Here is an 18,096-nt window from a genome sequence, read left to right as displayed (position 1 = left end):
CTATTAATTTATTGTAGGCGTTAAGTCAATTCAATTCAATTCAATTCAAATATACTTTATTCATGTAGGCCTAGCAACAAGCACTTATGAATAGTAAGACAGTATTACATATAATTATCTTAATCTAATTATCAGAGCAATTTATTGATGTTGTAAATATTATTCCATATATAATACTAATGAATATAATTCATAGATCAAATTTAATACTAAAACTTTCACAAAATACAGTCATACAAAAAAAAATGTATAAAAAATACTTGTCTAGATAGTTTCTAGAATAAATTCTAAATGTCAAACAAATATAATAAAAACAACAAAGGAAATACATGCATTGGAATATCCATTTCATCATCATTATTCAAATATAATAAATAATTAATCATTTCGAATCAAAATTAATCCCACGTTGTTTTATCATTCATGTAGTCTTGTGTGGTATAATAAGCTTTAGAAATAAGTTTACGCTTTACATGATTCTTAAATTTATTAATTGGTAACTCAGTAATATGGTTTGGAAGTTTATTATAAAATCTCACACAATTACCCATGAATGATTTTTTAATTTTATGGAGCCGAGTGAAGGGCAATGCGAGCTTATGTTTATTTCTAGTATTAATATTATGAATGTCACAATTTTTCTTAAAATCGGCAATATTTTTATGCACATACAGAATATTCTCATAAATGTATTGACAGTGCACTGTCATGATGTCAATTTCCTTAAATTTATCTCTCAGTGAGTCTCTATGGTTCATTTTATATATTGCTCGAATAGCCCTCTTCTGCAGAACAAAAATGGTATTTATCTCTGAAGCACCACCCCACAGTAAAATACCATATGACATAATGCTATGGAAGTAACTAAAATATACTAATCGAGCTGTTTTGACATCAGTTAACTGACGGATTTTGCTTACTGCAAAAGCTGCAGAACTCAGTCTATTCGAAAGAGTAGCAATATGGGGACCCCACTGGAGTTTAGAATCTAAAGTTATACCAAGAAAAACTGTACTATCAACTAGTTCCAATTCCTCATCCTTCACAATGACACTTGTTTGTACATGCCTTACATTACTAGTGACAAACTTAATACATTTAGTCTTATTCTCATTTAACAATAAATTATTAACATTGAACCAATTTACTACTTTAGAAATAGCATCGTTTACATCATTGTAAGCTTGTTGCTGTCGTTTGACTTTGAAAATAAGTGAAGTGTCGTCTGCAAACAATACTATATCATGGTGGGTCTTTACAAGGAATGGCAAGTCATTTATGTAGATAAGGAACAGGAAAGGTCCCAATATTGACCCCTGTGGTACACCCATAGAGACCAATGACCCCGGTGATCGCTGTCCATTCACATCGACCCTTTGTATTCTACCATTTAAGTAGGACTTAAGTAAATCCAGTGCCGCTCCTCTGACTCCATAATAGTGTAGTTTCCTGATTAATGTTTCATGACAAACGCAGTCGAAGGCCTTAGACAAATCACAGAAGATACCTATAGCATCTCGTGACTCCTCCCAGGCATCGAAGATATGCTTAATTAGCTCAACACCAGCATCGGTTGTCGAGCGACCCCGTGTAAAACCAAACTGCTTATTATGCATTAAATTATTGACGTTAAAATGTCGTACTAATTGAGAAAGAATTAATTTTTCAAAAATCTTACTGAACGTTGGTAGCACAGATATCGGTCTAAAGTTAGTGGGGTCAGAGTTGCTACCCGATTTAAATAAAGGAGTTATTTTACTATGTTTCATTAAATCAGGAAACTCGCCGCAATCAACACTGTTGTTAAATATAATTACTAAGTCAGGCGCTATAATTTCTACTAAGGATTTGACAGCATGGACAGAGACTCCCCAGAGGTCATTCGTTTTTTTGACATTAACCGAATTAAACGCCTTTACTACATCGGAGGTACAAACACGTTCAAAATGAAAATCTCCACAACACTCTGGAGCGTTATCTTTTAATAGAGTAACAGCAGATGAGGGTGATGAATTTAAATCCTTAGTTGTGAAAACTGGTACGTCAGTGAAAAAAATTTCAAATTCTGTAGCTACTTCTAAATTGGAATCTATAATTTTGTTATCAATATTTAGTTTAAAATCATTCACTCTGTGTTTCGAGCGACCAGTCTCCACATTGATTACTTTCCAGGTTGCTTTAATAATGTTGGTACTATTTTTTATTCTTTGACTTAGATAATTTCGCTTAGCTATATGACAATCTATTTTAAACTTTTTCGAATATTGCTTGACATGTTCTTTAAATTCATCACTCGTGTTAAACCGCCGTTCCTCATACAAGGCATATAGTGCACGTCTTCGTTGATGTAAGTCCGCAGTAGCCCACTCACTAAAAACTGATGCACCACTAACTACGACCGATTTTGAAGTAAATATCGCATTATAATGATCCATAAAAGTGTGAAAGAATGAATTATACATACTATTTGGACCCATATCGGAAGACAAAAAGGGTAGCGCCTGAACTAAACTTTGCTTCATTCTTTCTACGCGGTCCGAGGTTACTGGTACAAAAGTTATTTGTTTTCTCAAAGTATTTTTCCTTAATGTCTCAAATACCATTAATTGACCTAAGTGGTCTGATTCTAAATTACTGATAACTTTTTTAGTAATAGGAACAATATCAGTGAAAATATTATCTATACAGGTTGCACTAGTAGCAGTCACTCTAGTAGGCTCCATAAACATGTGGTTGAGATTACCAGATTTGAATAGATTCAACAATCTACAAGACATTGTTGAATTTTCCAAAATATTTACATTAAAGTCGCCGCATATAAATAATTTCTTACTAGAAGATGATATTTTAAGTAGCACAGAATCCATTACACTTTCAAATATTTCAAAATTACTTAATGGCGGCCTATACACACAGACAACAATAAATTGCTCCAATTCTACTGCACTTAGTTCTATAGTCCGTTCAACAGACATGGATACAATATCCTTACGTTCCTTAAATTTTAACTGACTATGTAATATAATTAACGACCCACCATGTATGGAACTAATTCTGGTGAACGAACTTCCCACCTGATGATTATTAAATTGAGGCATTAATTCATTATTTGAAATTATGAAATTCTTGCCTTAAATCACTGATTTTGAGAAATTTACTTGATATGTATGAAATGGTCCTTATATAGCGTGTAAATTTAGACACTTGCAATAATTTGCAATGGAATAGGTATATATTATGTAGGTGTAGGTGGTGTGTATGAGCAACTTTTACTATAGGACCAACCCCGAAATTACGAAAAAAAATTGGCTGTTTCATAAGTACATTGGACTGGTCCGACGTTGATTATGGGATGGGGAGACACATCGGGGAGAGTCAAGTTTTTTCACGATTACGGGGTTTTGCCAGTAATTAAAGTTGCACAGTATGGCCTATATATTCACATCGTAATTTATTGCAGGTGACTAAATTTAAACGCCGTTTAGTGGCCCGATTTAATTATTCTCGAGTGTAAAAATAGTTTTTATTTAATCAGTGATAGTTGTAAATATTTAAGAAATGTGATAAATTGATTATAACATAGTTATCTATGAACAAAAATAGTAATAGTAAGTTATTGTTTAACTTAAGTTTTGCTATTTTAAATTAATGATTAATTTTAAGTTCTGTACTTCAGTTTCCTAACAGTTACCTGATTATCAAGACCTTCAAAAAGCAGGAAGTTAATTTCCCTTTTTTAACCGACTTCAAGATTTCAAAGTAGGAGGTTATCAATTCGGTTGTATGTTTTTTTTTGAGTATTATTATTCCAAATAAAATCCAGAACTGTATCAAATAAGAAAAGAAGAAAGAAATGTATTAATTTATTTTCAACCAAATTAATATGAAATATTGTAATAAGCATATAACATTTTACTGGAAAAGTTATTTATAAAGTACCTGCTCAACTCAAACTCAATGTTATATTATACAGAGTGAAATTTTAATCAACAGCCTCTGCATACCACCATACTATATGCTCTGCATACCACCATACTCTGCATAGTGGCTTTTATAGGTCATACTTAGTAACTGAAGACGCCTTGTCTGCCATTTTCTGTACATAACAGTCTGCCGATTTTTGCGGGGGAAGGGGGACGTCAAACGTATGGCTATTTCTACGTAACGTACAAATAGTCATGTCAGATAAACGTCAGTCGTCAGTCCATTCAATAAGTATGAACATTGGCAAGGTTTTCGGGAGAGGGGTAAGCTCTTAAAAGCAACTTCGATTATTAAATGCTCTAAGTGTCATACTGAACAACTGTTATTATATGAACATTGCCGAAAAAAAAAAATTGGTTGTACCATAGAAATCGGAGGTGGTCAGCCGGAATGTATAAAGCAGCCAAATTTTCCCATATGTTAACGGGACATTTAAGAGAAAATTTGGAGTATTTTTGATATTTCACCGACATCTGTAAAATTTCTACCGCTTTATGCTTTAAAAGTGGAATGTCAAATTTGTCCTCCATATTATCTATGTATTTAATAAAAGCTACTGCAATTGGTATCAATTTTATTAACCGATTAAAACTATGGTTTTTTGCTCCTGTCAAGAAATGTTTGGCTATTAATTTTCAAACTAACGAATATCCATGTAAAATTAAACTTAAGCAGCTCTTTGGCGGTTATTCGCGGATGGTCTAAACGCAAAATGACTAGTGTAATATTTTGCCTATATCGTTTTTAGTCTACATCGCGAACGGTCTAGAACGCAAAATGACCACTTTTTTTTTTCATTAGGTAGGTTAGGTTTGTTAGTTATCTTCAAATGGCCGAAGGCCAAACCGCCCAGAATAGGAGCCCCGCGGTAGCGGGGCCGGGGCTCCGTCGACATCGGTAACGTAAAGATAAAACGACGAAAAAATGATGTAGGCATTTTGCGTTCTAGACCGTTCGCGATGTAGACTAAAAGTGATATAGGCAAAATATTACACTAGTCATTTTGTGTTCCATTTTGCGAATAACCTGTCCAATCTGTCCATACCATCCCATTACCGGTGCCTGTTCCATTATAGGGGTGTTTACTATAATAAGTTAAAGGTTGACTGGTAGAGAATGCCTCATGGCATTAAGTCCGCCTTTTGTACTATAAGGTTTTCTTTTGTGCAATAAAGATTAAATAAATAAATAAATAAGTTTAGTATGACCTATAAAATAAAGTCACTATACAAGTTATGGCTGATGATTAAAATTTCACCCTATATTATTATCAGATTGAGGTGTGACAAAATTGCAAAACATGTAAATTAAATACCTATTCGTCAAAACAAAAAGTGTCCTTTAGAAATAATTTTGTATGATGCCATCATTGTGATCTTCCGAATAAATTATGTGATAACAAATAAAACAAGATTACCGTGAATGTTCTTTATTTATTTTTTATTTTTTAACAAGTCTGTCCCATCTATATTATATTAGTTAGTTACATAGACAATGTATATAACTTTTATTTACAAAGATTTAGATAAAGACGGAAAATTAAATTTAAACTCAAATCATTTTCGGAAGCCTAAACTCTGATTTTTGTTCCGTCTACAACAATAGATTTATTTTGCGCTGGACAATATTAAATACTAGCCACTTATTTCAAACCGAGACGAGATAGTACAAAAACAAAATATAACCTTATATTAGTCCAAAGGTTTATGATATAATGAAAGTCTTTACAATGATACTTATAACAATTATTTTTCACCCCCAGGAAAATACTAGATATTTTTGCATGTCCAAATAGTGCACTTTAAAATTAAATGGTTTTCACTAATAAGTATTATTATTACAAGCTTTATTGAGCTTACTCTGTGACTTGTAAATTTGCGTAATATGATTTATTATTATTTATTTATTATGATTGTAAGTAAAAATAATTATGTCAAAATGTATTTCCACAATTAAGGAGTAATTTATTGTCTGGCAGTACCAGGAAACGTAAGGGCCTCCGCTAGCTGGCGCGGGCGCACGGAGCGGACGAGCGGGTTAACGAAAAATAGTATGAGCAACGCTAACTGGCGCGGACGCGTGCGGCGGATTTCACCTACAAATAGCACCCGCATCCGCGTCAGCTAGCGGAGCCCCTAAGAACTCCACGGCACTAAAAATGTACTGCATTCGTGATTAATTCAATACTTCTCAACCGTTTCGACGTCTTCTTTATTTGGTAGATTTTTCCTGTAAACAGACAAAATGATTATTAGGGGTAAAGTAAGTATGTAGGTATTTTTGACAAAAAAATCCTATACAAGTCATCTACCACTCATCGATTCTAAATTCTAACTGAGACTGCGTTATCTATATAAATAAATAAATATTATAGGACGTTATTATACAAATTGACTAAGTCCCAAAGTAAGCTCAATAAGGCTTGTGTGTATATTTGTAAACCTGTAGCTACTGACCTATCCTATCGTTTCATATGATTCCGACCGACCATTCTCGTTTGATGTGACTCGGTGGAATGCTACAACGTGGTTCACTGTGTCACTGACATTTCGACCATGATTTTCGCCATAATCAGCATGGTTTTGCCGATAGACTTCAGTAGGAACATTGCAGACCTATACAAACTCGTAAAAATACTCTCACCTTCCTCATCAAGGAACCCAGAACCTCTGCTCACGACTATATAGTTCTCGCTATCCTGGATAGTCAGGACATGGTTTTGCCCATGAACTCCAGTAGGAACATTGTTGAGACTCGTAAAATTGCTCTCACCTTCCGCAGCAAGGAAACTCCCAGAACCTCTGCCCTAGACCATAGTTTTCACCATCCTGGATAGTCTGCGGCATGGCTTTGCCCATGGACTCCGGTAAGAACAGGCACAGGGTCCCGCCCAGGATGCCCAAGGCGCCCAGGATTAGGAGGGGGATCTCCACGGCTATAGTTGCCTGAAACAAGAAACCTGATTTTTATTTTTATAAAAGAAGTTTGTAGCACACCCCAAAATCGCAAATAATCAAGATAGTAATCTATCAATGTCTCTAGCTGTTTTTCGGGATCAAATCAAACACACACATATTGTGACATTGTGCTTGTTTGCAACGTAGTGTAGAAAACAAAGCATAATTCGAAATGTATAAATCTTAATCAGTCGCTTACCTATCATGTTTTCATAAGCCTTATACAATAATTAATAGAAACAGTTTGAAATCCTATTAAAATTATTTACTATTATTTACCTACATATTACCAAAGATAATTTAATAACTAACAAGCGTTTGTAAATGAAACACCTTTTTTTAATCTGGCTATTTAACAACTCTTCGTTAATTGCTGGTACCTCGTTTCATTTCATTTAATGTGAATAACCGCATTCTTATTAAACTCTCTCTCACTTCTATGGGTAGATACACTCACTACTATAGGTAAGTAATACTTAACATATACTCTACATACGGCACCAGAATAGTAGCCACATATCCCGTGATATGTATGAGAGCTAAGCCCTGAGCTATCACTACTGTCAATACCCTCATTCTCACTAAACTCTCTCACTTCTATGGATAGGTACACTCACTACTACAGGTAAGTACTTACCATATACACTATATATGGCACCAAAATAGTAGCCACATATCCCGTGATATCTATGAGAGCTAAACTCTTGAGCTCTCACTACTGTCAATACCTGCATTCTCACTAAACTCTCTCACTTCTATGGGTAGTTACACCCACTACTACAGGTAAGTAGGTACTTACCATATATACAATGTATGGAACCAGAATAGTAGCCACATATCCCGTGATATGTATGAGAGCTAAGCCCTGAGCTCTCACTACTGTGGGTAGCAGTTCAGCTGCGTATTGCATGCCGATGTTGTAGGATATATTCACGGCGAAGCGGCCTACGATGGCTAGGGACGCTGATGGTATGCCTGGGAAAAAAAAGTAACGCAAGCGTCAATAGGATAGCACGCAAAACTGCGTAGGGGGCGCCGCTAGCATAGAGGGATAGGGATAGGATAGGATAAGGAGGGACAGCATAGGGGAGGGAGGGATCCCCCCGAGGGTTGCCCACCTTGTCGTGGTGGAGGGGCTTAGTAGCCGTGGCTTGGTCTCCCACGGTGAAGCGAAGAGGCAACCAGGGCCGGCCTGTTTGAGGTGCTGGCTGGCCCGAGGAGGACGCTCCAAGTGGGCTTGATAAGCCCGCTTGTGACGCGTTTGGAGGTGGACCGTCGAGGAAGAGGAGTGTCGGTATTGCGGTGAGCCGTTCTCCCTATCCTCGACGGCCGAGGTGGGATCGCAGGGGAGGAGGCGTGATGGTATCACGATGCGCCACTCTCCCTATCCCCTGCGACCTTAGCGGGGTCGTTCCGCTGTAGCGGCGTTGGTGGGGCTGCAGAGGAAGAGGAGTGTCGGTATTACGGTGTGCCGTTCTCCCTGTCCTCTGCAGCCGAGTTGTGGTTTGCGGCAGAACCATGGACCTCATCTGCCGCCGGGCGCTGGGAGTTTTCTGGCGCCCGTGGCCTCCTTGTGGCGGGCTCGGGGGGGTCCGCTACACTGCAGGACGGAGGCCGAGGAGGAAGGCGCGTCGAACCATCTGGCGCGCCTCGCGTGAAGGGCCTTCGGGCATGCGCGAAGGAGCCGCTCGCGGGCGGCTGCCGCCGGTGGGGTCGCGGATGAGTACGCAAGCGTTCCCGTAACCCCACCAATAAGGCGGCGAGGTGGCATATGGGGGGTTTTTAGTGGGTATACCGTGGGCCTCATTAGCCTATACGGGAGTCCCACATAACCACTCGGGTCACCCCCCGCACCCGGAATGCATTTTCCCCCCTAGGAAAAAAAAAAAAAAGGGGAGGGAGGGATAGGGGGGTTGCGTATAGGGCCTACTACGAAACACAAAAATCAAAATTTGATCGTCGCCTTGATGCATCAACGTCATAGTGAAAACTTGTCAAAAAACTGTTTAAGGCGCACACAATAGGGATGTTTAAGTTACTCTATGGTTTACTATATGTGCTAGTGCTGCTCTCTGGTGGCAGAACATTGCAGTAATACCCCCTATTGAAGGTGATATTTTAAATTGGTAATATTTTAAATACCTTGAGCTACAGTTGTGGCCAGGAAACTGAAAATGCCACTGATCACCATGGAACCAAATGCAAGCCATCGGCGGCCCAGTCTGCAACAAATCATAATGATTATTGGAAATGTCTGGAACAATGTTTCCCACTTTTGTATTGCTTTAATCAAAGATGTATGTAACTCTGTATAAGATAAATAAAGTCTAAGACAAAAACGTGCCTCGAAATATCAAGAAAAATGTATGCTCGAATAGATGGTGACATCGTTTGATATTTAACAATCAGTGAAAGAACATGGGTCAAATGGGTTTAAAGTCCTGTGTCGAAAGATGGCAGTTTAGTGGACTACAAAATTTACTTTGACAACAGTCCTCTATACTTAATTCTCATTGACATCAGACAGCCTCTATAGGTACTTAATTCTCATTGCTTTAATGTAAAGTCAGCAGCGGTATCATGGTCCTGTTTTTATCACTTGTCATATCATGCGTCACTTTCGCACAGACGTATTTGTTAGAGCGTGACAGGTATGGTGACAAATGATAGACAACCGTCCATCTTAGCCCTACTGGGTGCATAGCGAAGATGATAACCATTCGGTCCGGAGCCAACGATACGGTAGTCTCTCTATCACTCTTCGATATTATTGCGACAGTGACAGTTGCGTTTCGTTCGCTACAAAGCGTTAACGATTGGCATATCAAAGTCAAAGTCAATATATTCTTTATTCAAATAGGCCTAGCAATTTTAAATTGTCAAGTTTTACAACATGGTGGCTACGCACCCAGGAATGACAGTCAAAGTCTAACAATCGTATTCTACGCGGGAAACGCCTCTTTCTACGGTACTTGATCGTGACGTCACGATCAAGTTGAACCCATCTTGAAGTATGGCAAACGAGAAATATGATTTTGATAGAGAAATATTTTGACATGGAACAGTCTACATCGTTCGATAGTTTCTACCTAGACAAATCGATCGATCGACGTCGACATGAAACAGTCGATGCCATCGATCGATTGATGTGGTAACAACACCCTTAGGGCCTACGCTAGCTGACGCGCGGGTTAACGAAAAATAGTATGAGCAACGCTAACTGAAGCGGACGCGTGCGGCGGATCTCATCTACAAATAGCACCCGCGTGCGTGCGCACGCGGCGGGCGTCCGCGTCAGCTAGGGTAGGCCCTTATATTTGGTAAATCGTAATGGTACTCACACTCACCAAAGCATAATGTAAAAGGTTGAGCATAACTCAGAGAGCCACGGAAAGAAGCATCTTAAAGAGAAGAAGAATTGACAAAATAAGTAACACGAGAGACAAAACAGGATTTACTGATGTTACATACAAAACAGGATTTACTGATGTTACATACAAAACAGGATTTACTGATGTTACATACAAAACAGAACAACTGAGATGGGAGTGGTCTGGACATACTATTAGAAAAGGAGATAAATGTAGTAAAATTGTAACACTATGGCACCCTAGAGGACATAAAAGAAACAGAGGTAGGCAATTTAAAAGATGAAAGACGAAGAAATAGAAGACATGGCTGGAAGGACTAAAACATGGACCAGATTAGTGCAAAATAAGGAAGAGTGGAGAAGATTGGTGGAGGCCTTTGCCCAAAGGCACACAGAATCGGTTATCGTAGATTAAGGAAAAATATAGATATAGTATAAAAATTTATTTCTGATATAAGGCTATAAATAAAAATAAAAATAAATAATGGTACTCACATATCTAATACAGAAATGAGTAAAACATCCGCAGGGAACTCGGTAGCAGTCGCCACGGTGAACGTCAAAAACATATCCAATCCCAGAGAGCCCACGTTCCTGACGTGACCATCGAAGACCATGGCGGTGCAACACCAGATCAGCACCAGCAGGATGCTGTGCTTGCGAAGACGGGGGGTCTTAAATAGGTCCAGGGCGGAGTAGTTTTTGACTTCCTGTTCGGATTTTGCGAGTTCTGCTGCGGTCTCCTAGATTTAAAGAAAATGTCGTTTTCATAAAATGTTACATACCGATATTTAAGTAACTTAATGTGCTGTATTATTTGTATTGTTTCTGTATTGAGATGTGCAATAAAGAGTATTTGTATTGTATTGTACAACAAGTAACCGTCATTAATATTTTTGACACACACTTTTATTGCCGACTGCACTTTCTCTTTTAAGTTTTCCCATCGTAGAGTTCCTTTGGCTACCTTTCGACTGCATCATCAGATCAGCTCCATTTTAGTATAGGATTGCACTGTCATCGGAAATACAGAAGTATACCAAATTTCAGCTCAAACAGACACCAGGAAGTGGTTCAGATTTAAGTTACAAGATTTGAAGCACATATATATATGTAGATGTATATGTTACTGTAAAAGCCCGAAGTACGGTAAAACCTAGGATATACCGGTAAGACCTAGGTTTTACCGATGCCGATCGGTAAAACCCCGAAATGTGAAATAATTATTGTTCACTTCGGGCTTTTACCGACATGGATTTGGTAAATCCTAGGTCTTACCACGGCGACCGGTAAAGGTTGAATCATGCACTGGTTTTTGACAGTATTAGATGAAAATCTTGTATCAGTGTAAGCGGCGTTACATGTAGCGCCATTTAGAGTGATGCTTCGTATTGTTTCGGCTATTTTACTAGTCATATAGATCTAGGTCTTTCGGTTTTGCTGAAGGTGAGAGTGAACTCTACTCACTGCAAATTCGAACGCCATGAGCAGGTATGTAGAAGTCCTGAGAGCAGAGCAATGTACATTGTGTCGTGTGTCACATACCCTCTGTAAGCAATATGCCCAGTTGGTGGGAATTTTCGGACTGTAGCTAGCCGCTGTAATGGGTAACAGAAACGCGTTCCGTATGTGCTTCGCTTTCCAGATGACTAGGGTGCACTGCAGAATGCAGATTATCGTATTGCGAACGATTGCCATCTTAACTAGGTACCAAGGTTTAGGTATAGTTTACAGTAAAAATAAATTAGGTATCTATTAATAGTTCTCGCTAGTTGAAGCGATCAAATGACACCCAGACGCTTTCAATTAAATCAATCAATCTTGAGGATGCTGTTGCGGCTGCCGAAGCACTGCAGCGCGTCCGGCATGTTCGCTGAGGCGCGAGTTGGTTTTTTTGACGCAGGAGTAAATGCATTTACACATCTCACCCCGGGCTGGGGAAGCCCATTTGGGGGTGGTATGTGGGACTCGCTCCCTCCGTTACTCCCTCTGTTAGCCAGAGGAAGGGGAGGAGAATACCCACTAACATCCCCTGCGGTGTCATCCTCTTTGCCTATAGGGAGCGTCATGGGATCGCTTGCGGCATTCTATCCGCGACGCCCCTCGGCAGCCCGACCAACCTGTGTTGGACACCCGTGCCACTGAGGAAGAGCACCAGGACGCTTGGCTCTCCTCCCACACGTGCAGAGCCGTTCCGTGTGGGCCCCCCAATCCACTGGCTCTACGAAGGGGAGGAACTAGCTGTTGGCTAGGGCACATTGCCTACTTAGGGAGGAGACCCTCCCTCTCCGCCTATGCCGGAGCGGTAGCGCATCTGCACTATCTTCGCGCAACCGCTCCGCTGCTTCCTTTAGGGAAATCACGGTTTCGCAAAAGACCTCAACTTCCTTCCATGCCCTCTTGCTGCGCAACATGGGCGACACGACGTCGTGCAGCGAGAGGTCCCCACTCGTGATTTCCGCTGCCACCACCATGTTTTGGCGTACCACAGCCCATCGCCTGCACAATTCAAGTGTGTGCTGGGCCGTGTCATTGTTACCTGCGTCAATCTGTAGCTGGGCGCCCCGTGTTTTCTATGGAGCCACTGGTTGAATGACTGGAGGAGAGCCTCTATACTGCGGACTCTATAGGAGGAATCCTCCTGGTCGCTCTTCCAGCGGTCCCAGTCTCTTGACAGCCTGTCGTTGCTCTCTCTTCGCCTCCTCTGGGTCGAGGCGTTCTCTACGCGCTCTGGCCTCTGCTCTCATACGGTAATTTCCAGCTATCATTTTAGCTTCCAGCTACCAGGGTGGAGTGCCTGCCAGGGCTCATGCCACCGCGAAATACACCGTATGGTATGCCTTTATTATGCGCAAGGCCACCACCCTCAGCAGACGCCTTAGGAGAGGCTTGGCTTTAGCCAAGAGCCTGTCTGCCGAAATTCGTGCCCCGTATAAGGCCATGCTCCGAACAACGCCCACGTACAGGCACCGACAAGGGGCTACCGGCCCGCCCACGTTTGGTAATAGCCGGCTAAGGGCTGAGGTAGCACCCATGATTCGGGGCGCTAACCTGAGGAAATACTGTTCAAAATTCCACCTCCGGTCAAGAACAAGACCCAGGTACTTCATGTGTGAATTGACCGGAACCCTCTCACCTGCAACAGCTATAGTTAATTCCTCAGGTAGCGCCCTTCCAGGTCCCCCGAAGACAATTGCTTCAGTCTTCGAGAGGGACACATTCAATCCTAGGCGTTCGATGCGACCCACTGACATCTCTGTCGCTACCGCCGCTCTGAAAAAGTTATCGTCCATGTACCTTCCCCGCACAGCCACCATGGTGTCGTCAGCATAGCAGATGGTGATCATGCAGGGAAGCTGGGCCTCCCCTTATGGCCCAGTGATACCATATATTCCACATCAGGAGGGTGTTCTCCCTGTCCCACCTTCCGTACTCCAGAGAGAGCCGCCGCGGCTTGTTGTTGAAAAATTGTAACTAAACCTACAGCAAAACCAGAATATTAACGGTCAGCACTATGACTATTTTTATGAAATACGAGTGTTAAATATATTATCAGTGGGAGCAGGACAGCAATAAACAGTGTAACGATGCACGTTATTCTAATCAAAGTAAGATTAGGTTATACTGTGCGCGACTGTACAATCGCGAGAGTAGTTTCAGCGTAGCAACAACGTTAGCAGTTTTGATCGCGCGGTACGTTCAAAGTACTCTGGCGCTGATGCCTTTAGGGTCCGGTCCTGTGCGGTCGCGTTCATGAGATTCGCGCCGTGACATCACACGCGACGCGTCGGATAGGTCAAGTGTCTCCTTTTCTTACAGAATAAACTGAATAAAATGTTAGGTATAAAAGTAAATAGTTTAGCACAACCTTTAATATGTAGAAAAGGACGTATTTAAGTTTTGTCTCGTACCCTGAGTATAAATAAAAAAAAAACCGTTTATTTCAGATCACTGATCCATAACGACTATTAGTATAAACTTAAAACTATGCTAATTAGGTACTAAGAGAAAAACAAAAATAAGAACTTATAACTAAACACTAAGATGTGTGGAGAGTAGGGGCGCAGGTTGCCATACTCTATTTCGCTCTCCCAATTGCCACCTCCACCCAAAACTTTATAACGGGGCACTCGAGGCGCTCGGCCAACACCTTGAGTAGACTGTTGCTGCTGCCGCGCACCCGTCGCAGCATGGAGGCGATTCTTTTCCACCTAATGGCAAAAAAGTCATCTACTCGCTCCTCAGCGAACATGACGGACGCACTGCAGTGCTTCGGCAGCCGCAACAGCATCCTCAATATGTTATTATATTGAACGCGCAATGCGTTATAGGCTCGTTGTGTAAACTTCACCCACAGGCTGCATGTGTAGAAAGTCTGACAGTAAGCTCTAAAGAGCGTCAATTTAACTGATGTATTACACCGTGGGAACCTGCGGGCAAGCATATTGCCTCTCACTGCTGTCGCTCTTTTTTCCCTTTCCAGGTCGTCATTCAATTCAGTTGTAAGCTATGCCCCAGATACTTAAAGCGATCTACAACTTTGAGGGGTACGCCACACAACATGATCCTCGGCTCCGTAGACAGGTTATACTTACGAGCTTTGAATATAACAAACTGACTTTGGGCCGTGTTGTATTTTAGACCATGTTGCCCGGCGCATTCCTCACAAATATTGATGAGCTGTCGTACCGCGTCAGCCCAAGGCCTCAGCAACGCCATGTCGTCAGCGTAACTTAAAATATTGTTAAAACACACATCACCTGTATGGCAACCGACATGTGCCCTGCTGAGTGCCTCGATCAACTCGTTTACGTAGACGTTGAAAAGGAGAAGGGATGTTAGCCCTCCCTGTCTCGCTCCACTTTGTAGTTTGTATTCGTCAGACTCCTCTCCCGCCCATCTCACTCGGTTGACCTGGCTGTTGTACCAATGTTTAAGCAACGCGACATATTCAATGGAATCTCCCGTTTTTGTAAGCTTGTACTATAGCTTGTCTTACACAACCAGGTCAAACGCCTTTGACAAGTCCAGAAAGCACGCATAGATCGGCGTGTTCCTGTCCTTGTAGTACCTGACAGCTTGCTTAAGACACAAAATCGCATTTTCGGTCTACAGCAGTCTTAAAGAATAGAGCTGTAAGATTCCGGTTCATTTAACCCTTTAGCGGCGCGGTTCCTTTGTTCCGATCGGTCGTACTAATAGTTCCTAGGGACGCGGAGGCCTCCTTTCGCATCCACATCAGCTGTCCACGGCGCTTAAAGACGTTCCTGGCTAACCAGGAGCGGCCCTCGGTACGACCAACTAGCATGACAGGGGAGTACCAACATACCACGGAACCAGACAGGCTTATTTCTCTCCCTTACGAACCACTACCATAACCCACGTTTGGCGAAAGGTTTTTTACTTATAACAAAATTATTTAATTGAAAGCATCTGGGTGTCATTTGATCACCCATCCATAGTCGCTTCAACAGGCGGGAACTATTAATAGATACCTAATTTGTTTTTACTGTAAACTATACCTAAACCTTGGTACCTAGTCAAGATGCCAATCGTTCGCGATATGCACCCTAGTCATCTGGAAAACGAACCACATACGGAACGCGTTTCTGTTACCCATTACAGCGGCTAGCTACAGCCCGAAAATTCCCGCCAACTGGGCATATTGCTTACAAAGGATATGTGACATACATTACTCTACTCTCAGGACTTCTACATCCCTACTCACCGCGTTCGAATTTGCAGTGAGTAGAGTTCACTCTCATCTTCAGCAAAACCGAAAGACCTAGATCTATATGACTAGTAAAATAGCCGAAACAATACGAAGCATCACTCCAACTGGCGCTACATGTAACGCGCCTTACACTGATACAAGATTTTCATCTAATAATGTCAAAAACCAGTGGATGATTCAACCTTTACCGGTCGACGTGGTAAGACCTAGGATTTACCAAATCCATGCCGGTAAAAGCCCGAAGTGAACAATAATTATTTCACATTTCGGGCTTTTACCGATCGGCATCGGTAAAACCTAGGTCTTACCGGTATATCCTAGGTTTTACCGTACTTCGGGCTTTTACAGTAACATATACAAAGAACAAAGAATATACGCGGTGAAGCTAAATAAAAGTGTGTAAAAAGTGTATAATAAAAGTGTGTAAAAAGTGTATAATAAAAGTGTGTAAAAACTGTCACGCAAAAAGACCTGTTTTATTGTCATTGTTTTGACGACCGGTCTGGCCTAGTGGGTAGTGACTCTGCCTGTGAAGCCGATGGTCCTGGGTTCAAATCCTGGTAAGGATATTTATTTATGTGATGGGCACGGATATTTGTTCCTGAGTCATGAGTGTTTTCCATGTATTTTAAGTATTTATAAATATTTGTATAATATAATATATATCGTTATTTAAGTACCCACAACACAAACCTTATTGAGCTTACTGTGGAACTTAGTCAATTTACTTCTAAAGTCGGTTAAAATTAAGGAGTAGAATAAAAATGGTGATATCTAAGTATTAATTGATGGAGATCGGTGAAGCGTCTAGTGACCGAAGAGCTGGCGGCTTCCTCGCACAACGTATCAGCATTGCGATACAACGAGGACATGCCGCCATCCTTGGTACAATGCCTCAAGGGCCTATTTTATATTTAAGCTATTACCAATAGTAGACAAAAATAATAATAAGTAGTTAAAATGGATAAAATAAGAATTCTATGTATTTATTTACACAATTCAAGTAAACTAAATATCGTTCTCATGATTAATTTGGATTGTGTGATTATTAAACAGAATCCCTTTTAGTATAAGCTAAACATGATGACCTGAAACCTAAATATGATGGCTGTTGAGGGTCATGATATCGATATATTTGTGGATAATGCTCGTGGATTTCGCAGAAAATGTTACCACATTTTAAATATTCTGTATCTCTGGCGATTGTTTGTATAAATTTGTATTTATAAATTTAATTTGAGAATTTTGTGTTATTTATTTTATGATAAGTTGAAATTTATTTATTTTATCATGCTTCTGTCTGTTGAATTTGTCTTTTATTGTTGGAAATTATTTTTTATTGGTTTATAAATTGTATTGATTTTATTTGTATTACATTTTCGACATTTTTATATTACAATAACTTGACATTATAATTAAGATTTAACATGTAAACGCCTTGGTGACTGTACTGTAAGTTTATTATGTGTCTAAATAAATAAATATAAATAAATAAGTTGGCCAGTAATTGGAGGGTGGCCAGTAATAGATGGTTTACCCTAATACCTCTGTATATAGGTATCTATTATGTAAATAAAGTATTTGTTTACTTTTTGAGATGTTTGATAGGAGGTAACGACAGCATACTAAATCAAACTCACTCTAAATTCCTTAATGATGTCATCTGGTAACTTCTTCCCGTTAACTTTCCCACACTTCTGGAGTATTTTGATCGACTCTTCTATGCGGCCTTGAGATATTAACCATCTGTAACATGATAGTACATTACGATACAAGTGGGAAAAATAGTAAATTAGCAACAAGTGGCTATAAATTAAAACCATAAAATACGGCCAAAGGGAGGTTTTAAATCAACACGAGTTGCGAATTATCTATTCGCACATGTATCGTTTTACAGTACGGTCGAGGAAATTGATTCTTTTGCAATTTGCGGTTCAAGTAATTTTTGTTGTACATACTTATGCTAAGACCTGTCCAATGTAAAGTGAACCGTAAACTGATAAAGAATCAATTTCCTCGACTGTACATGGCCCTTTAAATTATGTACATAG

General features: G+C 40.2%; 1 protein-coding gene across 4 annotated transcripts in view; it reads right to left on the bottom strand.

Annotated features, from left to right (window-relative positions):
• Positions 1-5,397: 5,397 nt before the first annotated feature.
• The window catches only part of LOC133532933 (carcinine transporter-like), a 35,910-nt gene continuing 23,211 nt past the window's right edge, over positions 5,398-18,096 (bottom strand). For all 4 annotated transcript variants that reach the window (XM_061871803.1, XM_061871801.1, XM_061871805.1 and 1 more), the window contains 6 exons: positions 17,686-17,791; positions 10,807-11,054; positions 9,084-9,163; positions 7,741-7,916; positions 6,757-6,929; positions 5,398-6,213 (listed from right to left, as the gene is read on the bottom strand). In XM_061871803.1, coding sequence (XP_061727787.1) covers positions 6,165-6,213; positions 6,757-6,929; positions 7,741-7,916; positions 9,084-9,163; positions 10,807-11,054; positions 17,686-17,791 — 832 coding nt within the window. In that variant the 3' untranslated portion in view covers positions 5,398-6,164. The remainder of the gene's footprint in view (positions 6,214-6,756; positions 6,930-7,740; positions 7,917-9,083; positions 9,164-10,806; positions 11,055-17,685; positions 17,792-18,096) is intronic.

This window comes from Cydia pomonella, chromosome 28, assembly GCF_033807575.1.
Source record: "Cydia pomonella isolate Wapato2018A chromosome 28, ilCydPomo1, whole genome shotgun sequence".
Taxonomy (NCBI): Eukaryota; Metazoa; Arthropoda; class Insecta; order Lepidoptera; family Tortricidae; genus Cydia; species Cydia pomonella.
Note: the sequence above shows the minus strand (reverse complement) of the source record. Positions and strands in the feature narration are given on the sequence as shown.